Source organism: Bradysia coprophila (genome assembly GCF_014529535.1).
Source record: "Bradysia coprophila strain Holo2 chromosome X unlocalized genomic scaffold, BU_Bcop_v1 contig_132, whole genome shotgun sequence".
Classification (NCBI taxonomy): domain Eukaryota; kingdom Metazoa; phylum Arthropoda; class Insecta; order Diptera; family Sciaridae; genus Bradysia; species Bradysia coprophila.
Genome location: NW_023503297.1, coordinates 179,778 through 203,371, shown reverse-complemented (window position 1 = coordinate 203,371; position 23,594 = coordinate 179,778). Strand labels below are relative to the sequence as shown.

The 23,594-nt window shown below is 36.4% G+C and overlaps 2 protein-coding genes across 3 annotated transcripts; one reads left to right on the top strand and one right to left on the bottom strand.

Annotated features, from left to right (window-relative positions):
* Nucleotides 1–11,411: 11,411 nt before the first annotated feature.
* Nucleotides 11,412–16,686, top strand: LOC119067991. The gene is made up of 7 exons (XM_037171352.1): nt 11,412–12,531; nt 12,593–12,722; nt 12,793–13,427; nt 13,491–13,691; nt 13,754–13,912; nt 13,982–14,099; nt 14,620–16,686. The coding sequence occupies exons 1-7, from the start codon at nt 11,618–11,620 to the stop codon at nt 14,881–14,883; spliced, it is 2,421 nt and encodes an 806-aa protein (XP_037027247.1). The 5' UTR covers nt 11,412–11,617; the 3' UTR covers nt 14,884–16,686.
* A 5,428-nt stretch (nt 16,687–22,114) lies between these two features.
* Nucleotides 22,115–23,321, bottom strand: LOC119067990 (mitochondrial pyruvate carrier 1). 2 transcript variants are annotated; one of them, XM_037171351.1, is made up of 4 exons: nt 23,127–23,321; nt 22,923–23,040; nt 22,594–22,694; nt 22,115–22,523 (listed from the first exon to the last, which is right to left on the bottom strand). In XM_037171351.1, the coding sequence occupies exons 2-4, from the start codon at nt 23,012–23,014 to the stop codon at nt 22,315–22,317; spliced, it is 402 nt and encodes a 133-aa protein (XP_037027246.1). In that variant the 5' UTR covers nt 23,015–23,040; nt 23,127–23,321; the 3' UTR covers nt 22,115–22,314. The 2 variants fall into 2 exon arrangements, with proteins under 2 accessions (XP_037027246.1, XP_037027244.1); XM_037171349.1 differs by having other exon boundaries at nt 22,923–23,320.
* Nucleotides 23,322–23,594: the final 273 nt, after the last annotated feature.

The following is a 23,594-nucleotide window of genomic DNA, read 5'->3' as shown; positions in this document are numbered from 1 at the left end:
GCGAACGGTTTTTCATACGTTTTGAAATTGATGAATTTTACCAAATACGGAAAACCCATACATTACTGAATCATAAAGATGCAATAAAGATGAAAAAGCTTTCGATTCAGTGGAAACATGGTCGATATTGGACGAATTAGACGAATGTAGAGTAGACTCAAGGTACTCCAACACAATTCGATATGTGTACAAAAATGCTACTTCATGTATAAAACTTCATAAGAGCACGGAGAAATTCAGAATCGGCAGAGGTGTAAGGCAGGGTGACACTATTTCACCGAAATTATTCACGGCGATTCTGCAGAGCATTTTTAAGAAGTTAAACTGGAGTAAAATGGGAATAAAGATAAATGGAGAGTACCTGAGCAATCTCCGCTTCGCTGATGACATTGTACCGATAGCAGCGAATCTAGGTCAGGCTCAGCTTATGCTACAACAGTTAAGTGAAGAGGCTAGCAAAGTTGGCCTCAAGATGAACTTATCGAAAACAAAAGTCATGACCAACATCGGGGACGATAGAGAAATCAAAATTGGTGACACTGTCATTGAAGGAGTCTATGTATATCTCGGACATAAACTGAAGTTAGGTCTGGACAACCAAACTGCAGAAATAAGACGTAGGATTGGTCGTGCATGGGCAGCGTTCGGAAAACTCAGACTAATTTTCAAAAGCAAAATGAATAATACTCTGAAACGCAAAGTTTTCGACACTTGTGTCCTTCCAGTGCTCACTTATGGAGCGGAAACGTTAACTTTAACAAAAGCATCCGAAGATAAATTGAGAGTGACACAAAGAGCCATGGAACGGAGTATGCTCGGAATAACACTCAGAGACAGAATGACGAATCAATGGATTCGACAACAAACCAGGGTCGTTGATGTCATGGAAAGAATAGCATCTCTGAAATGGAGCTGGGCGGGACATATTGCAAGAAGGACAGACGAACGTTGGACCAAAAAGATCATGATGTGGCGACCATATAAAAGACGAGCTATAGGTAGACCACCAGAGAGATGGACAAACGGAATTAAGAATATTGCAGGTACAAACTGGCAGCAAATGGCAATGGATCGTACGAAATGGAAAGAAGTTGGAGAGGCCTACATCCAGCAGTGGATAGAAACAGGCTGAAAAAGAAGAAGAAGAAGAAAGAAAGATGCAATATCAAAGAACCTTTATTACTTTAAGAGTTTGTGAGTTTGTTACAACGAAACTTTTGAATTACTCTGAAACTAATTTGAAGGAATTTTCTCCAAAAAAAACGTCCATTTGGGAGCTATGAGCATTTTAAGTGTGAGCTATATCAACCATAACTCAGGAAATATGGCTGAAAGAAAGTTCGTTTAAAGGAGAAGGTTTTATAGTTTCTCGTTCTAGTCGACATGTGTTTCATGGTTTTCCTCGAAAATCGTCCATTAACCACTTTGTGACGCTTTTTTTTAAATTTTCTTTCTAAATTTTTTTGGGTCTATTTTTTGTCTAACTTTTGCGTACAAGTGGTTTTAAATAACCAATTTTTCAATGAGATGTTTACACTTTCCTCATTTGTGATACTCTTTGCGTGTATCAAAGCTGGAAACGTCACCACCACCGATATCTTTTCGCTGGTAAGTGGACTTGCGTCACACCTCCACTGTAAATGTTTTGGGCGATATTATATGTATGTACAATTTTTACCTCATGTAATGCAATGCAATGCAATTTTCAATACTTTGCGCTTTCTTTTCTCACAATATTCAACTTACAAAAATGGTTTGTTTTATTACCAATATAAGAGAGCAGATGCATTATGCAGACACCAATCGTCACAGAGTGTAGTATGCTTTTTTTATGAACTTCTTTTGGCAAATTTATTTTTATGTTTAATCGTAAGAAAGGAAGTACGATTTGAATAAAAACGGAAGAATAATAAGAAAAAAAAGAAGAAAAGTAAAAATGTTTTGAATTAAAATCGAAAAAATAATATTTTCTTTGTGGGAAAGTTTTTATAATAATTCTGTATATTTGGTGCGTTTGCATTTCATTCGGTGGACGATAAATTGAAATAGTTTGTTTGCAGACGCGCTATCTTGTTTGTTGACGAATTTGTGAAGATGAGAATCACCGAAAAGATTAACGTATTTGTATCGGAATTTCTTTGACATTTTGATTGACTGAGAATTACTGCCATCACTATAATATTGGTTAAGCACCACCCGTCCGGCAATAAAAATACATTGAAGCTTTTTATGATGAATAGCATGAATAAGTTTGAAGAGATTTGATATTCGATATTCTTTCACTGTCTGCAAAAAATAATTAATCAAACAATAAATGCTCGACACTGTCAGTCATTTTATTATTGTTTTATATTAGACTCACATAAATTGATTTTTCGTTAGTAATGGAAACAAATTAATATTATTGCCAACGAACGAAGCGTGATTAGTGCATACTATTTATGACTCTGTAGAACCTCGTCGAAAGTTAGCAACAACGTTAGCCACTTTAGGAGTCTAGCTCCACGATATATTTAATCTTTCACAGGTGATGGCATGCATATCAGCAGACTTACTTATCAAATATTTTACTTCATTTGTTTTAAACGTGTTTTTTGCTCAGACCGCATTAGTTAGACCTTGTCGTTCAATCCTGCAGCAATTACAGATAACAGATGATAGCTGCCAGTAACAGGTTCATATATGGTCAATAACAAAAAAATAGGAACAGGGTTGATGTTGTTTTGTGTTTTCTTTATTCCAATCATTTCTTTAATTTGTCTGGACTTGTGGTTGCGATCTTTGAACAATTTTTCAACTTCATTCCACTTCGGTTCGTGTTTCGTTCTAATTGCATGTTCACAGAGGGCACTGTGATTCGCGTTCCCAATTTTTATGTTGTATTCATGTGCGTCTTCACGTGTTTGTAAACGATTCTTTGTTTCTCCTACATATCTGAGGTTACAGGAGCACGGAATATTGTACACAACATGTGATTGTTGGAGTTTCGGGACTTTTTCTTTTAATCGGGAATATACATGGCAGTTCAAATTATTGGTTCCTTTTCCAACGATCGTTTTGTCGGTGTTCCAAGACATTGCTTTGATTTGTTCAAAAGGTCCTTCACATATGGTTTCGATATGAACTTTCCTATTTTGTTAGTTTCTCGTCTTCCAATTCCATTTTTTTCAACGTTTTTGTCATCAGTTCGAAATTCTTTTTATGAAATTCCGGGTGTCTTTGTGATGCCAATCCGTTTTGATTGATCCAGTTTCCGATCTGATGATCCACAAATCCAAAAAAGCAATTTTTCTGTCTTTTTCCATTTCTACTGTGAATTGGATACTTTCGTTGAATGAGTTAAGCGCTTTTTGGACCAGATCAACTTTGTTCTTTGGAACCGCTGTGACAATGTCGTCTACGAATCTATAGTAGAATGGTAGTTTGAACGGTAGCTTCTTGATTACGGATTCTTCAAGTGTTTCCATGACTAGATCAGCGAGGCAAGGTGAACCAGGTGATCCCATTGGGGAGTCAAAGATTTGTTTGTAAAGAACTTCGTTATATTTGAAGACGCAGTTTTCCATAAACAGTTTTAATCCTGTTAAGAATTCTTCCTTCGGCAGCTTTGTGAATGGTTCAATCTCATTCCATCTTTTTTCTACCACTTCGTACACCAATTTTGTCGGAATTCTTGTGAATAGAGAAATTACATCCAACGAAATGAGAATGTACGTTCTCGGTATTTTGAATTTAACACCTTGTAGGAGTTTCTTAAGTTCCGATGCATTTTTGACTGATCTGTTCGTGTCACCGGTAAACAATTTCATTGTTAAACTCCTTAATTCTTAAATTGGTTGAGACTTACTCGAGTTATCGTGTTTACAAGCAAAATATTGGGACAAATAATTACGTTTTTCATAACATTTCATACAACTTTTGGGACAAACATTTTTGGGTATTTTCTGGCATGAGACCCTGACTTACAGTCAAGGAAATAATGTGTTTTACATGCATTTAACAATTATATTAGAACTCTAATTTAGAGTTCTAGTTGCTGCCGATCGCGAACGTAATCAACGATATATTTATGGTTAAAAAAAATCAAACAGCAAACAGCAAATAATTATATCTTCTCTAATAAAAACCGAATGATATCACCCTAGACGCACATAACTATACCTCTACACTGTGGATGCTATATAGATAGTCAAATTTGTCAACAATTAAAAACAAACGAAATCATTGAATTGTCATATACCGTGCTCCTTATAAAATAAAGTTAACTTTGCACGATCGTCTACACAAAAGTCTTGAGCTCTTGTTAGCATTTGCGTCGCATATTTTTCGTCTGCATCAAAAGATGAAAGACCTTTTTGAAGCGCAAACAAAACTGACGGTTTTTTTTCTCAAATTTTTTTGCTCGTCTCTTTAAAAATTTATACATCATCTCAGTGCACATTAGTAATCGTTGATTGTAACGTTTTTTGTATTTATAGAATTAAAAAAAAAAAGAAAAATTTTATTTTAGATAAGGAACGAGGGTTTCCGAGAAGAATACATGCGCGCACTGCCTATGTTGGAAAACGAAATGTTTTTTTTTCGCTCGAATTTTCTAGAGAACACATTTCGTATGTTATAAGTACGAATCTGAAGTGATTAATAATCATCCTCATTTCGAACATATTTGGTCTGCAATATCATTTCATTCAACATTCAAACTAAAGAAGAAAAAAAAATTGTAAACAAGAAGACAATGCAAGAAGAGTGTGTGTATATACATTATAATATACCCAGAGCAATGTCTTCCATAATAATGACCCACAAAAAATCATGCCAGACTAGAACCGAGTGCAATGAACATATTCATAAAATAATGACCGAACCGAGGACAAACCAATATACATTCAAGCCAAAATAATGTAGGCACATTGAAGAAAAAGAAGAAAAAAAACATGAAGCAAATGAATGAAATATATGCAGCGCGATATACATATGCAAATAATGTACGTATATTTTGGTAGCTTAGCTTTAATTACATCATCATTTGGAATATCCGAAAGAAAAACTTCTTATTTCTCTTGTTCTCCTAAATTGCCTCGATATAATGAATGAGCTATATATAATGTGAGTTTGGTTTCATTCAGAATTTCATTTAAAAATCGTTCTATGCAATAAAATGCAAGCATGACAAGCAAAACAAACTCCGCGCAAAGTACATCAGAAACCGACTTATTCCTCTTAATGGTTAAATAATTAGACCTACAGAACTATTAAAATTTTACAACTCGGACGCTGACTATGTAGTAATTTGAACATATTCCGTTTAACAATCAGACCCAAATGCACTGCATTGCAATAAAGATATCCGAACCCTTTTTTAATGTATACAACATACCACGAAACATGTGACCCGAAAATTTCGGAAGTTATGTGCATAATGTTCGCACTTGGTGCCACTTAAAAATAGAATTCAAATTTGATTGGCTTTTTATGCGGTTTTAGCATATTTCCGATCGATATCGCATTTTAAATGTTTTATGTTCATCCGGTACAATGGCGGATTTGATAGCTCTACAATTATAGTGTTTGATTGTTTTAATTTTCCTTAGCAATTCAAAAATAGTATTTACATGCTACATGCGTCGAAAACCGTACTTTTCATGTTTTAAGAGTGATATCGCCAAAACTTCAGGTGATTGTTGTAACTTTGGGAACAAGCAGTCTCCGATTTTAATGAGTGATAGCTCGTTGGATTCGCCTTTTAATTCTAGGAAACACGCGTCTTTCACTTTTTCTTAAAAAAAATTGTTTTCTTTGAAAAGCGCTCAAAAGTGAACACATATCAGAGGGTACCGAAAACAGTTTTTCGACAATAACTCAAGAAAAAATTATTTTAAATTATTGTAATGTTCTACGATTGTCGGCCTTGGAAAGACCTACAGGTAGAGTATACGCACGGCTTGGTGCGAGTAGATCCGCGAGATTTATTATTAACAATATAGTGAATGATCAGAGAGTCCGCCTTCTCTGCAGCTTCGATGTTCCGCAGAACTGAGTATGGGGTGTTGTAGCTGGCCTCACCCACTATCGTCCCACATATAAATGAACCCAGTACTTTTGTGCTGCAAACCTACCGAAGTCTTGTAAAACAAGGCATCAGAACAGTCGGAGCGTTTGCTGCGACTTAGCCCCGTACAACCCGTAATCCTATTTCGTCCGCAACCATAATACGTCCGTAGCCCTAATAAGCCCGGAACCCTAATACGTCTACAACCCTCTAATGCGTCTGTTACCAAAATGCAAGTCAAGTTGGGAATTGTCAAATTCACTGAAAGTGTTCATTTTTAAAATTGCGCATAGCGCAATTACGAAAGCCCGTACGAAGTACCTCTCAAATAAAACCAACAATTTACGACAATATTTTAGAAACCCAAAATTTTTTGCCAACTTTCCATTGGGTATTCAATTACCTCTCAAATGAAACAAAAACTAGCAAAATCGGTTGAGATTTACTCGATTTATGTGCAAAAAGCACTTAGGGCCGAGTAGCGGCCTTAGTGCAAGGGCCCAAATTTGAAACTTTTTTTTGCCATCATTCTATTCGGCATTCAATTATCTCTCAAATGAAACAAAAACTAGCAAAATTGGATGAGATTTACTCGATTTATGTGCAAAAAACACTTAGGGCCGAGTAGCGGCCTTAGTGCAAGGGCCCAAATTTGAAACTTTTTTTTGCCATCATTCTATTCGGCATTCAATTATCTCTCAAATGAAACAAAAACTAGCAAAATTGGATGAGATTTACTCGATTTATGTGCAAAAAACACTTAGGGCCGAGTAGCGGCCTTAGTCCAAGGGCCCAAATTTGAAACTTTTTTCGCCACGTTCTTTTCGGTATTCAATTACCTTCCATAAAAAACTAAATCTAGCAAAATCGGATGAGATTTACTCGATTTATGTGCAAAAAACACTTAGGGCCGAGTAGCGGCCTTAGTCCAAGGGCCCTAATTTAAAAATTTTTTCGTCACGTTCTTTTCGGTATTCAATTACCTTCCATAAAAAACTAAATCTAGCAAAATCGGATGAGATTTACTCGATTTATGTGCAAAAAACACTTAGGGCCGAGTAACGACCTTTGAGCCCTCCCAACAAGCCCACGTTACATCTTACAAATACAATGTTCAGCAACTTTGTTCTACTCGTCAATACCTTTCATTTGATATATCACAAGCAGCTATTGCGTGCGTATTTCGGTAGATATCGTCGAAAGACTGAAAAACACCTATAGGGCCCTAGCTCTGGAGGGGCCGACCCTACCATGCCCATTTTCGAACTTGACCTTACTTTTGTCGATACCAATCGGGGAAAAAAAGAATTTTGAAAAAAGGTTGTGATTTACTCTAGCTAGAGGGGTCACGGACGGACGGACGGACGGACGGACATTTTTTTTATTGCGGATTCGTCATCTATGAACATAACCAAATGCTTTGCCCTTACTGTCTGCTTCCAATTCGACGTGTTACAAACGGCATATTAATCTTATAAGCCCCCAGTACTTCGTACGGGGCTAAAAAGTTGGTGCCAAAATGCAGATTTTTTCCTTCTTTCTGTACGCCCAACTGCTGAAACAGCGTCTGGAACGCTTCTACGGGAATAATTTCATATAGTCTACCATTCTGTTACCTTATACGCTTCGCTATGTCGCGAACATATATCGTTACAACATATCCAGTGTTAGTAATTCGAGTAACCGGACCAATATTTGCTACGGGATGGAAGTTTTGAAAAACGATATGATCAGCAAATGGTTTTCCGAACTCCCATCCCGCAGCAAATATTGTTCCACATAAAAAACTAATTATTGTTCCGGAGTCCTGAGATCATGCCCTAGCCCTACACGCTAACACTTTATTTGAGTAAAATCCGCTTAGAAAAATTTAATAATTTTTCACTCGAATTACTAACACTGGATATTTTGTAACGATATATGTTCGCGACATAGCGAAGCGTATAAGGTAACAGAATAGTAGATGATATGAAATTACTCCCGTAGAAGCGTTCCAGACGCTGTTCCAGCAGTTGGGCCCACAGAAAGAAGGAAAAAATCTGCATTTTGGCACCAACTTTTTTTACAAGACTTCGGTAGGCTTGCAGCACAAAAGTACTGGGTTCATTTATATGTGGGACGATAGTGGGTGAGGCCAGCTACAACACCCCATACTCAGTTCCGCGGAACATAGAAGCTGCAGAGAAGGCGGACTCTCCGAACATTCACTATATTATTAGTAATAACTCTCGCGGATATACTCGCACCAAGCTGTGCGTATACTCTACCTGTAGGTCTTTCCAAGGCCGACATTCGTACATCATTACAATAATTTAAAATAATTGTTTCTTGAGTTATTGCTAAAAAACTGTTTTCGTTACCCTCTGACATGTCCTCACTTTTGAACCTTTTTCACAGAAAGTAAATTTTTTTTCAAAAAAATGGCAGATACGTGTTCGCTAGAATTAAACGACGAATTGAATGAGCTATCACTCATTAAAATCGGCGACCGCTTGTTCCCCAATCACCTGAAGTCTTGGCGATATCACTCTTAAGCACTTCTTTCGACGCCCTTAGCATGTAAAATCCATTACAAAACTCGGGATAAAAATGAAAAGTCTCGTTTTCGTGTGTTTATTGACCTCGGCTTCGCCACGGATCATCAAAATTCACTCGAAAACTCTACTTTTCATCTTTTTATCCCTAGTCATGTAAAATACTATTTATAAGCCTTTGGTTTCCCGAGGGTCGAAAGTTGCTCGTTACACACCCAGGGAAAACAAAAACATTGGTTTTGGTTTCAAAAGCATGTAAAGTAAAATCCATAACAAACCTCGGCGTGAAAGTTGAAAAGTCTCGCTTTCGTGTGGTTATTGACCTTAGTTTGACAAAATGATGAAAAGAAGAGTTTTCGTGTGAATTTTGTTGATTCGAGGCGTAGCCGAGGGTAATTAACACGTGAAAACGAGACTTTTCATTTTTATCCCAGTTATGTAATGAATTTCACATGCATGAAACATGAAAAGTACGGCTTACGACGCACAGTGTTCCAAAACGTTACTGCCACATTCATAATTCTATTTTTGACATCAGTACGTCACTTTGCGACCCCTTTATGTCCGGAATTACCCTACAGTAACAGTAGACTTTCGAAAAACCAAGAAAAAATTTTGTTGGTTTTTTGGGTTTTGGAGCCCATTTTCCCCGTGAGGGGTTTGTAAATTTTCCATGTTAAATATAAAAATCCTAAGGACGTTGCAACTTGCATTGAGACACCTCAAGCATACTCCTTATGGTATTTTCTATGTTCCCCTGCCTCTCGCCTTCACTTACTACTGCAGAAATGTTAGAGACAACGATTTTATTTCATGAGGCTTTTTTGAATTTTTTTGGTTATTGATGAAAATTTGGAATAAGAGATCTGTTTTACAGCGATTGGTGAGCAAGTAGGTTCGGGAACATAGAAAATACCATAAGGAGTATGCTTGAGGTGTCTCAATGCAAGTTGCAACGTCCTTAGGATTTTTATATTTAACATGGAAAATTTACAAACCCCTCACGGGGAAAATGGGCTCCAAAACCCAAAAAACCAACAAAATTTTTTCTTGGTTTTTCGAAAGTCTACTGTTACTGTAGGGTAATTCCGGACATAAAGGGGTCGCAAAGTGACGTACTGATGTCAAAAATAGATTTATGAATGTGGCAGTAACGTTTTGGAACACTGTGCGACGCATGCAGAATGTAAACAACTATTTCATGCGAAAAAGTCGTTAATAGTGTATTAGATTATTGAGTCTTTCACGTATTCAGACTTACGTATTTTCAATAGGATCGACAAAACGATCTTTCTGCATTCATACCCAGAAAGTGAATCAATAATTCAATGATGTAAGCGTGCAAACTCATTTGTCAGAGGTTTTGTGAGTAAAATGACTTATGTGATTGTCTTAATTGGTCTCTTATGTTTCCAGCTCTTACCTTCGGCATGGATTATTTTATGAGTGCTTAGAACACATTTTGCTAAATAAGAACCCCATTAGCCTGAGTTTATCCCTGTTAAATTGTCAACAGTAATTAAACCTAGGACCAGTAGTTGGGCCTCTCATAATGATTAAATTAAAATTTTCCGCTTAAAAATTGGATATTAAGTCTGTTGAAGAAGCTGAAGATTTTTTCGAGATCTATGTTTTTTAGAATTTCTGCGGTGAGAGCGTGGTATCCAAAAATAGCAGTTCTTGTGTTCGTGGTAGCTGGACAATCCATAATGTGCAAAAAAATACTTAGGGCCGAGTAACGACCTTTGAGCCCTCCCAACAAGCCCACGTTGCATCTTACCCAAAAACAATGTTCAGCAACTTTGTTTTACTCGTCAATACCTTTCATTTGATATATCACAAGCAGCTATTGCGTGCGTATTTCGGTAGGTATCGTCGAAAAACTGAAAAACACTTAAAGGGCCCTAGCTCTGGAAGGGCCGACCCTGCCATGCCCATTTTCGAACTTGACCTTACTTTTGTCGATACCAACCGGTGAAAAAAAGAATTTTGAAAAAAGGTTGTGATTTACTCAAGCTAGACGGTCGGACAGACATTTTTTTTATTGCGGATTCGTCATCTATGAACATAACCAAATGCTTTGCCCTTACTGTCTGCTTCCAATTCGACGTGTTACAAACGGCATATTAATCTTATAAACCCCCAGTACTTCGTACGCGGCTAAAAATATCGTCAAGTTATTGATCAACGATGAAGAAGCAGTCTTACTAGTTCTATCTGGTGTACGTTGACAGTACTTCCTTCTCGGTTTGAAATTTTAAAATAAAAACAAATTCAAATTAAGACTCCCGCGTGCTAACACATCGCTATTTTTATCAGTTTATGAATACACTCATACACTAATGACAAATCGAATAATCATGAATAAGACACACAGACACAATATTCGTATATTTCGTAGCTATATACAGGTGAAAGAATGAGAAGGACTTAAGACACTTGTTGATAGAAACGCTCAGTTCATTTTAACGTCTTTCGCCTTATTCAAAACTAATGACCAGTTGAAATGGGAAATCGTAATAAAATGCATTTGAGTGAAACAGGCTTCTCTAATGAGCCCGTCATAAAAATATAAAAGAAAACCCATTAGACCCTCATGTGGTGGTTGATGGGTAATAAATTTTGTCTTGTTATTACCTAATTACAAACATATACTTCCACGGCGGTACATGCATGACTCAGGACAACATACGTTTTTCAAACCAACAAATTTAGAACGTGAATTCGTAACGAATGTCGAACTACGTGCACCACATCCCACACTATATTAGTTCGGCTCACCGATTCAACGCGTATACAATACAGTAAAGAAATTTTATAAAAACAATTTACTACCACAGTTCATATTCATCAACTACAAACGTAATACATGAGTTTTTGTGGTTGCCATGTTTAAAAAGGCGTAAACCCAAGTCATAGAATTTGTTTTCATTCATTCAACAGCCCTTATCAATGGACTAAGGGCTTAGTATTCGTGTTAAGTGAAGTGCTTGTTAGTTGAAGTTAAAATCGCACAAAATTGTGCAGCAAAAATATGGGTTGCACAGCAATTATATGGCAAACGTATTTCGCATTTACGGTGATCGTTTTTGTGGGTGTGATCGGTCAGTATGAGTGGCAACCTAGGGATGCTTTCGATGAAGTAAAAATCAGGATGGATCGTGTTACTGCCGATAATTGTCCCATTCAACATTTGGGTGATCTCTATTTACCCGAGGACTCAGTGTCTCACCTTCCCGACATAAAGGAAGTTAACATCAATCCTGTGTTCCCGAATCGAACGGCTCTGTTGCATCTGCATAACATGGCACTGAGTAGATCATTCTTTTGGAGTTATATCCTTCAAAGTCGATTCATTCGTCCTGCTATTAATGACACATACGATCCTGGTATGATGTATTACTTCCTGTCCACTGTAGCTGATGTATCTTCGAATCCATTCCTCAATGCTTCGGCTATTTATTTTGCACCGAACAGTTCGTATACGTCATCATACAGAGGATTCTTCAATAAAACATTCCCACGATTTGCGCCCAGAACATTTCGACTGGACGATTTCAATGATCCCATTCATTTGCAAAAAATATCAACTATGAATACGTTCGATGTACGCGATTTGGGTGCCATACCATCTAGTTCACTATCGAAGGATTATACGACGGACTTTTACAAGATAAACGAATGGTACAGAAAATGGCTTCCTGACGAAGTGGATAGACGACACGACACCAAGACAACGTATCAAGTAGAAATTCGATATGCCAATAACACAAACGAAACGTTTACATTCCATGGACCACCTGGTGCTGATGAAATACCGGGTCCTGTCAAATTTACCAGACCTTATTTCGATTGTGGTCGTTCAAATAAATGGTTAATAGCTGCTGTGGTTCCCATCGCCGATATTTATCCAAGACATACTCAATTCAGACACATTGAATATCCAAAGTAAGTGTGCATCTCTGTGCAACGGGCAATACAGTTTATTAATTGATTTACACTATCCAAGGTACACAGCCATCTCTGTCTTGGAAATGGATTACGAAAGGATTGATATAAATCAGTGTCCGAGGGGTGAAGGTAACAAAGGACCGAATAAATTTGCGGACACGGCACGATGTAAAAAAGAGACAACTGAGGTAAACAAAGCACATCCGTTAAGAGAATCGTTTCAGGACCAAATCAATACCAATTTATACCAAATTTCAGTGTGAACCGATACATGGTTGGGGTTTCCGAAGAGGCGGTTATCAGTGTCGATGTAAACCCGGTTTTCGGCTGCCTAGCGTCGTTAGACGGCCCTTTTTGGGCGAAATCGTTGAAAGGGCTTCATCGGAACAATATTACAACGGATTCGATTGCGCTAAAATCGGATGGGTACGAAAAGTTCCAATCAAGTGGGAGCGAGCAACATATGCTGTTCGCGAAAAGTATCTAGACACTTACTACCAATACCGAAATTATTCAACGGGATCGGCTTCATTGCACACACAAAAAATAAATATCGACCAGGCCTTGAAGTTCATCAACGGAGTGAATGAGCGCACGTGTAAGAATTTCCATCCTCAAGATTTGGAACTGCATGGAGACATTAGCTTTGGAGCTAAAGATTACTTTGCCAATGAAGCCAAGATGGCTCTACGTTTGGCGAATTTCATCAGTGCTTTCCTGCAAATTAGCGATCCGAATGAGGTGTATTCCGGCAAACGAGTGGCAGACAAACCACTAACGGAAGATCAAATGATCGGAGAAACGCTAGCGTTGGTGTTGGGTAATACGCGAATCTGGTCGGCCGGTACATATTGGGATCGGAATAAGTTTACGAATCGTACATTATTCGCTCCGTGAGTACTTCATAAAATTTTCGAAGACTTTTAGCCATGGTAACAATATGGAACTTTCAACAGGTTCGCCTACAAAAAGGAGTTGAATGTGCGCAAATTTAAGCTGGAAGATTTGGCAAGATTGAATAAAACAGGTGAAGTCTACACCGAAAAGCCTTGGTACCGATTCTTGAAGCAACGCTGGTCCACCAATTTCGATTCGCTCGAAAAGTTTTATATGAAAATTAAGATTCGCCACAACGAAACGGGAGAATTTAGCATGAAGTAAAAAGTTGCCTCGACAGAATCTTAACGACATTTTCTATAATCATCGCCATTCGTTACAGATATGAACATTATCCCAATTTCTATCGAGCTGGTAATCTTGATTCCGGATTCTGGACAACACCAAAATTCGATTGTAACGGTTTGGTTAAAAAATGGTTGATCACGTATGCAGCACCATTCTTCGGTTGGGATAGCTTAAAGGTTAATTTAGAATTCAAGTAAGTTTGACGACGAAATTTATCAGTCGGAAGAAGAACGACTACTTAATTTGTGTTTGTCGTTCGCAGGGGTGTCGTAGCCGTTTCAATGGATATGTTACAGTTGGACATCAATCAGTGTGAAGACGATTTCTACGTTCCGAACGCCTTCAAAGGAACGCACAAATGTGACGAAAAAACCTCTTATGTAAGTAAAACCGAAAAAAAACCTTTTGCGCTTAATGAGCATTGAAGCTATATATCAACGGTTATCGAGTCTTTTGTCAAAGGAAATATTGCAACATAACCCAATACACTCTAGGTGTATATGTAAACTGAGAGCTGAACTCGAGAGAAGTACACACCGTGTGTGTTTTGGTCTATTTTGAAAGTAATTTTACTGTAAAATATGAGACCGTGTTAGTACATACACAGTAAATGTACGTTAAAACTGGCGAAGTACTAGATTTTGCTTCAATCCTGCTGATCAAAAGAAGTACTAGACTCGTAGGAGCAGATGTTGAATGTGATATGGCAAATGAAAATTAAGTGAAAACTAAAAAAAAGTTACTTTCTTTATCAATATTTTGATCAGCAAGAGTCGGGACAGCAGTTAGCAGCAATTTTTCATGATATCCAACAATTATTTTCCACCGAAATTCCTTTCAATCTCTACTCAATTCCGGTTTTTTTTAACATTTTACTGAAACCAACGTTTTCCTTTACAGTGTGTACCGATATTGGGTCGTGGCTTTGATACCGGCGGCTACAAATGTGAATGCCTTCAAGGTTTCGAATATCCATTTGAAGATTTGATAACATATTACGACGGACAACTAGTCGAAGCTGAATTCCAAAATATTGTAACGGATGCAGAATCGAGATTCGATCTGTTTAAATGTCGATTAGCTGGTGCAGCATCAATCCGAGCCGGATTATTTTTAGTTTTAGGTGTAGTAGCTTTAACCTTTTTCATTACCAGAAGAAATTAGAAACCGAAAGTGGTTCTTGGTTATGAAAAAAAGAAAAAAAAATTGAAGAAGAAGAAGCAGCGACAAAGAGAAATGTGTGAAAAAGAACTGTACAAATGATAACGTAACGACCCGTCCATAATATTGAATATAAAAATTTATTTTTTAAAAGTTTTAACGTTAAGTAGAAAATAGTAATTTAGATGAAAGTTGAAACGAAGTTTTTATCTCGTAAAAAAAAAGAAAAGAAAAATTGACTTAGTGAATTCCACGAATTTTGCACAATTCATTTTATGTTTAAATTACTTTTAAGAGGACAAAAGTGCCTTCTCGGTTTTATACTCAAGAGTTAAAATGAAACCAAAACCGATGACGATTATTGTCGCACGATTATCGAATCTCATAAATTAACGAGGTAAAATATACAGACCTCTGATCTGAAGCAATAACAAATTGTATTAAAATGTTCTGATTCTAAAACGTAACAAGTATGTAACAGTAGATGTGACAGGGCCGATTATTGGTTATTTGAATTACAGAATGTTTCGATGAAATAACCAAATTTACTGTCACAAGTAGAAGTAAGTTTGGTAATTTTGCCAGTAAATTAGATAATTTCATCGGTAAATTAGGTAAATAGGTAGTTTTGCAACTGCAGTCGGCGACTTTGAAATACGTGACGCATTTCGTTTCAGCTGTTTTTCAGTTGATCCACTCATATGGTCTTACGTCTTTAAACGGTTTCACTCGTATACAGAAGCATTAGCACATTAATTTGTTTGTATGAGTGGATCAGCTGAAAAACAGCTGAAACAAAACGCGTCCCTCATTTGAAAGTCTTATATCCCGCAAGCCAACCTCAAGATTCGCTAATCCGACCAATTTGAAAGCAGTGAATCATGTCTAGTATCGGGCGGTAAAAGTGATAACGAACCAGAAACCAAAGTGAACTTTAAATTCCACTAACAGATAAAATCCTTTATCAATACGACAATGCTAATAAGTAAATCCCGCGAGATTTATACTGTAAAAAGTGTTCTGATAATTCTCAGACATTACTGTATGGTATGATGTACAAATTATTGCCGTGAAAAGTGCAGAAAATTGGTCAGTTAATCAACTCTGTGTTTTTCGTTTGTCAAAGTTAAACTTTCGCACAATGCAGCACAATGTAGATCACATAATGTAACTTAAGATTGTCGAACGGATTCTTTATGTTACTTAAATCTCGTCACGTAATTTCACGTACATTAAAGAGACCTTGCCTCTGGCAAAAGTCAATTAATTTAGAAATTGTAGGGCGTTACATGTTTCGGAGCGGATGGAAAACCAAATTTCGTCTATTCTCTCCAACCCAATGATGTCACATTCGTGAAAGAAAAAGTCACTTGTTCATTAGGTCACAGTGACAAAAAAACGCCTTTCCGAAAAAAAAGTGTCTATCAGTGTCTATCGCGACAAAAAAAAAACTGCACAAGATACAAGAAGAGTCAGATGACCATTAAAAAAAATTGAATCTTACACCAAAAACCTGTTAATATTCCACCGATCAAATTACATTATTCGTATTATATGCAATCCAATAACATTTTTTGTCAATCTATAACTTGAACATATAGTCGTTTATCATCAACAACAAATTCTTCAGTATACAATGAGGAGACAATGTTTAAAGGGATGCTGAATAAAGGATTCTATCAAATTGAAATTAATGTACAGAGAGAACAGACAACAACTAAAATGTATGTTTTGAAATGTCCAAAAAATTTTACCATGAAGCTTAGCTATAATTTCATTAAAATTACACACAAACAGAAGAAGAACGAAAAAAAAACGAAAGGCGGAGTAGCAGCAAAATATTCATTCTATAAAGAGGGAAGTAGAATTTTTTTTTTCTAAATATTATTTCTCTCCGTTTTATTCATACAGCATTTTCCATACAAAACTTTTATATGTTGGTCTTTATGCAGTCGACTAGGATTTTTTTCTTAATATTAAAAAAGCAAACTTTAAACCAACCACTATGAGAAAAACCAGTTCGTTTTATAACAACACGTACCTAATAATTTTGTCGGTGAATGTTTTGCTGCATGTATTCTGGAATAGTGGTTTTCTTAAGAAATTATCATTTTACACAAGATGCAAGATGAATCTTTCTATTGTGTTCGGTATAGACATGTTAAAATTATTATAAAAAATTGTTTCGTCGTAACCGTATATACACAGCAGAGAGGAGCACAACGATTCTTTTCTTTATTTTTTGGTCATGAGTCCATATAACCGTAGATAGTAAGTAAAGGATAACAGCACATGAAAATTTCACGAAAATTTTTATTTCCATACTCTTCTGTTACAAACAGATGGTCATTTTAAATATCCTTTTGCAATGTTATAGATCTATACAAACGTATAAATGTACGATGTTGTCGTTGAGAACATTTTTTTTTGGCTTCATGAGAATCAAAGATTTTTTTTCTGTTAAATGTTAAGGAAGAGTAATCCACTCCGTCCAAGTGTATTATTGTATCTCTTTTTTTTTGTAATAAATTTTATACCGTCAAGATGAACAATTTTGTGAGTTGTGTGGTTTTTTTCTACCGAACATTTTCAACATTGAACAACATAAAAAGCTGTGTGTTTGTGGGTACTCTATTTGGCTTTTGGGTCAGGTGGCCCATTCAACAATTTCAAGTTTAGAGAATTGTTGAGTATGGTTTTGACGGGTAGATGTTTTTTATAGAAACATTTTGTTTATTTGCATCGTCCGCACAATGAAAAGGCGGGCCTGCTATTTATAAGGAAAACAATGGAACGTAAACATCGAATTTGGAGGTTTTTGACACGCGACCTGCGATTTTACATCTTCTAAAATGTTGTCTAATTCAAATATCACCTTTTGCATCTTCTATAAACATGCCAGAAATTCAACGAGACCTAACGGAACGTCCTGGGTATAGGGAATCTTGCGTTCCTTACTGTTGTCCTTCCTTAGTTCAAAAACATGCCATAAATACTGCGAGACCTAACGTGTGGGCGGCCTACATGTAGCGAATCTTGTGCCATTTACTCCTATCCACTATTCTCTGTCGCTGTACTAAATAGTCAACACTGTTCCACATAATTAAAATATTTTAGAGACTACAGTCGACTATTATTATCGATAACAGCGCCCTTGCATTTTGCAACTTGTTGCGTACAACGTTTTTTGCAATGCAGACTTACCACGTATTAATTTTAAATAAAAGTTGTGAAATTTTCAATTATTATAATCATCGATGGAAACCCGGCTTTTGAATCATTCTCAGTCATAGAAAAATTGAATATCGTGTCGGTTCGTAATAATTCACAAAATTTTAGTGAAAATTAGTTTTTCGCTACAAGTGACGAAAAGTAGGACTTTCCGTTGCCTTTGTTGCGAAAAACGTTGTATACAACTCGATGATAAATGTTTTTTTAGGCACAAGTGGCACAAGTACAAGAACAAGTAAAGCCATCAGAGAAAAAAGACTATTCATACGTCACCCAAATGAGGCAAATGAGAAAGTTCACTTTTCATAGCGCCGTTGCAGAAATAAGTCTTATGTATGAGGGTAAACTATCATAAGTCGAACAAGAGGTGGACCGTGTAAACGATGGATTAATGGAGTTGAATATGACTTAAAGCTGCTGAAGGTCAGCAATTAAAAGAGGGTAGCCGAAGATGGCCAGCAATGGCAAAGTGTGGTGCATACAGCCGAAACCCAGTTGGGTTAAATTTTTTTTCTAATGGCTTTATTTCACTCATATACACATGAAAACAATGAAATCTTGAGGCCGATTACTTGCTATTTCTATGGGCACCAATAATTTCTCTTTGGCAGCAGGCATTCCCAAAAACCTCTTAGAATCCTGAAATTCAAGCATCAAACATTGAACCAATAATTGCTTCGCAAGCAGGCATGAGCGCCGCCGAAAATAAGCCGCCGACTTAAGCCGGCTTGAAACGGCTGGAAAATGAAATAAAGATTTCGAAAGGTGAATGGGTGAAATAATTTTGAAAACCGAGATTCCTGTTGATCCTAAGCAACTCAAGTACTTTTTGAATTTTTTTTTTCAAAATTAAGAAAATTTTTAAAATTTTCTTGAATTTTCATGAATTTTTCAGAATGGTATATTACGTCCTCGCTTCTAAGTTTGTTGTTTTGGCAAGTATGACCTTTGAGGAACGAGCCGAAGGCGCACAATCAGTTAATTCACAAATTTGAGAAAACTTTATCGATCTTTGCGAATTTTCTCGATTTTTTTTCTTTTCAATTTTTACTTGATTTTCGTGAGCTTTCGATTTCTTCTCGAAAACCATTTTCTTAATGAGTTAAATGAGTGTACTGGAGCATGATTTTCCATTTAGTTCAAGTTTTGAGGCAATAAAACTTGACGTGTTAGTGAACCTTAGACTTAGAGACTTACTTGTAACAAGACCAGTTCCACTTGCACTTTGAACAACCTAATCTACCTACATTTTCGCTTTTCGTACAATTTCATTTTCATGCTTACTAGTTCATTTTCCATGAATTTATCTAAACGTTTTTATTTTGAAAAAAAGTTGAAAGAAACCTCCAGCCGAGCCGTTTTAAGCCGGCTCAAGCCGATTTTTTCGCCGCCGCCGAGAAATTTTTTTCGGCTAGCCGCCGCCGAGGTTTCTCCGTCGGCGCTCATGCCTGTTCGCAAGACGACTTGAAGCTTCTACGATCCAAATGATCTAGTTTCTTCGAATGATGAAGTTAAACCTTGACCATTTGGAGGATCAGCGGAATCGATGATTTTTAATGATAATTCAGGAAAACTTAATTTGATACAGCATCCAATCATGATTGCTACTCCTACAGCATTTTTATTTATGCGATTTTACTCAGATGTTGGGTTAATATGGCTGATAAGTAAGTGAATGCGATTTGTACGTAATGCATCGAGAAAATTTACTATTTGTCGTGAACTTCTAGTGCTTTCCGATGCTAACCACTATGCTATAACAGATAACTTTAGACCTTTATTTTTTTCATCGTGGTAGAAGTAAACAATTACCCGTTGAAAAACTTCACTGCAATATTGACACGTAAAGTCGACTGTGCTTTGAGCGGTGCGTTACAAACAGCATTTCGTTACACAACGTCGTTCCAGGAACATTACAGTTAACTCCAACTTCAGCTGGTATTCATCTGGTCTACCTTTCAACTGTCTTATACGTGTTTAACCGTGACTTGAGCACTTAAGCGGCAAGGATGTTGTTTTTGTGGACCAGCTAAAAAAGAGCTAAGGCAAATTGTGTCACAACTTTGGTTGGGATTTACTGTACGAAGGCTTTTGTGAATTTTTATTTTTATGATTGAGAACCATAGGCTTCAATTAGTAATAAGATTTTGAAAAGTCATCAGATGAATTAGTAATGACGAATGCCAATGGTATGTCGCACTAGATGTGCCGAGGCGAAGCCGATGTTGGCAAGACGTAGTGTGAGGTAATATACCAGCAAACGATTCGTGTTGCGTACAACGTTTTTTGCAATGAAGAAAATCGAATAAATATGGAAGATATTCGTAATGAGATGTCATTAACACGTCACTTTTTTCGCGGTGAGGCGACATAACTACACGGTCAATATCGTCAGGAACGATATTATCGTTTTTTAGACGATACTATCGTCTAAAAAACGATATTATCGTCCAAAAAAATTTCATCCATGACGATAATATCGTCTAAAATTATAAATTTTAAAATATTTTCAGGACGATATTATCGTTTTCTTGACGATATTATCGTTTAAAAAAACGATAATATCGTTTTTTTGACGATAATATCGTCCTGGATGAAAATATCCGCTGGACGATATTATCGTTATTTTCTTTTTCTGAACCAATTTATCGTTATTTTGGACGATGTTATCGTCCTGGTCGATAATTTTTGGGACGATAATATCGTTCTGGACGATAGTATCGTCCAGAACGATAATATCATTTTTAATTTATTTATTTTTTTAAATTTGAGACGATAATATCGTCCTGGGCGATATTATCGTTCTGGATGGTTGTTGAAGACGAAACACAAAATCTTGTAGATAAACACCTTTTTATAGACGGCAAATATATATTAAAAATTGGTTCATTTGGTTCCGTACATTTAAATTTTATATAGAAAAATTACACAGACTAATTATGAGACGATGCGAGAAAAAAAAATTAACTCCTAAGTTCCGACACCGTTCCGGCGCCCGGCTCGCATTGCGGCCCTCCGCTTCGCTCCGGGGCAATGGGCCGGATCGCTCGGCGTGTTAAAACGCTTTTTATGTATTCATTTCGTAAAAAGATGAATTATTTAGGGACGAACTAAACGCCTTTTTGAAACACTGATGATGTAGGTGATTTCATCTGACAATTGTTTTTCGATATTTTGGAAGAGAATTCGGTTCTTGCTGCACCTCTGAGTAAAATTGAGTCCTGGACAATATTACCACCCAAAACGAAACGATAATATCGTCCTGGGCGATATTATCGTTTTTTTAAACGATAGTATCGTCCTGGACGATATTATCGTTTAAGAAAACGATAATATTGCCCAGGACGATATTATCGTTCTGGACGATATTATCGTACAGAAAACGAAAATATCCATTAGATTTTCTAGAACGGTAATATCCTCCAGAAAACGATAATATCGTTTTTGAACGATAATATCGACAAGAAAACGATACTATCGTCCAGACAATATTTTAGAATTTTTCAATTTAGACGATATTATCGTCCTGGATGAAAATTTTTTGGGCGATAATATCGTTTTTTTGGACGATACTATCGTCTAAAAAACGATAATATCGATTTTGAGACGATACTATCGTCCAAAAAACGATATTATCGTTTTTTGGACGATACTATCGTCTAAAAACGATATTATCGTTTTTTAGACGATAGTATCGTTTTTTAGACGATAGTATCGTTTTTTAGACGATAGTATCGTCCAAAAAAACGATAATATCGTTCCTGACGATATTGACGGTGTGGAAATGTCCCGCCACCTTGAAATGTGATCTGTATAAAAGACCAAACGAGACGCAAGTATCAATAAAATTTCCACAAGGAAGGGAAAAGTTTCGTGGAAGGTAGTGAAGGGACCTAGCATGATAGCACCCTACCAAAAAACATCATAGCCCATTAAACCGTTAATAAAGTTTTACTACCTCTGCAATGAAACGTAAAATTCCTCGATGACTGATTCAATTAAAATTTTATTTATTTTCGATGTAGAGAAAGATAAAGAAATTCTCCTTCGATAACAATCATTGTATATTCAACAAACGATAAACCAAAATAAGAATATATAACTTATTGTTGTATACAAAAGAAAACTGGTAAATTACTCTTCCCGGAACTTTGCTACTTAATTTGTAATAAATTTTGTTGATTGACAAGATGATTCGATAAATTATTTCTTAGTTTCAGGTACTACATTGGCCTTAGGCGATTCTGTTACATTAGTCTTAGTCTTATCGGCAGTTAAGTGGTACGTTACGAAACGACTCCCTTGTAATCCTTGCGCTGAGAAATTGGTGATATGACATGCGAATAGTAGCAAATTTCTAGGCTGCACTTTCCAAGCGAATCTCATGAACACCGCTGAGTATAAACATAGTGCTGTAACAACAACAACAACAACAAATTATTAAAACAAAGACATTATTTGGGGTCAGTCCATAATACGGACCCAATGTCATTTTGCCGCTGATAAATTTTGGATCTTTTCGAATGTCTGTAAGAGCAGCAATAGGAATGCCCCAGTTTGCTACCGGTCCCCAGAAGTGTGTGCTATAATAAAATGAATGAAACGTTTGTTGTAAACTCATATATATTCATGTTTATTTGACATTATTATAAATTTGCCTCCAACGAAATAGTCGGCTAATAATACAATTCAATTCATAGTGTTGCATAATCAGATACGCATAGAATCGTACCAGCGCGATTTTTTTTTTTGTGAGTTACATGCAAATGATTTGATTCGCATTTTGATATCAAAATGCCTTACATAATTACCTCATTAAGTAGTCACGAAATTCTTTACTTTTTAGGCTTTCCACGAATCTCTTTAGGGGACCCTGAGCCATTTTTGGTGCTTGTTGAGCCATTTGTTAATAATTATTTGATTTTATTTCTAAAAACAAGTTATAATTCTCGGCAATTCCGTCAAACGTCTTGTTTACAAGAATCTTTACAACTAATTTTTACACTAAAATTTACTTTAGAAGTCGTGTCAACACCGTAAACTGTTTTTGCATGAAACTACTACCGTCACAGTAAGGATCGACTTTGATATTATTTTGATCACGCCAAAGATAGTGATATTTTTGTACCTTTTTGTGTATAGTACACACTTTTAATATCACTTTGGCCAAGTTTTATAAATACTATCGCGTTTGACGTGCCACACTGCCATTATGCATATGTCAAATTTTAATGTCAACCAGTTAGGAAAATTGTTGGCGAACTTTTTGAATTTGTTATACACTCACATAAGTATACCAGGGAAACAGTGAAAATTGAAATAAAATTTTCGCGAATTCGCACGGTGGCGCCACAATTCCTAATACTGATTGTGATTAATTTGTTCGATAATTCACGCCGCAATGCCTTCCATTTCAAAATATACCGTATAGCAGGTCCTTTTAACGCTTAGTTTTTTACATTTATTATATCACATTAGCGTTA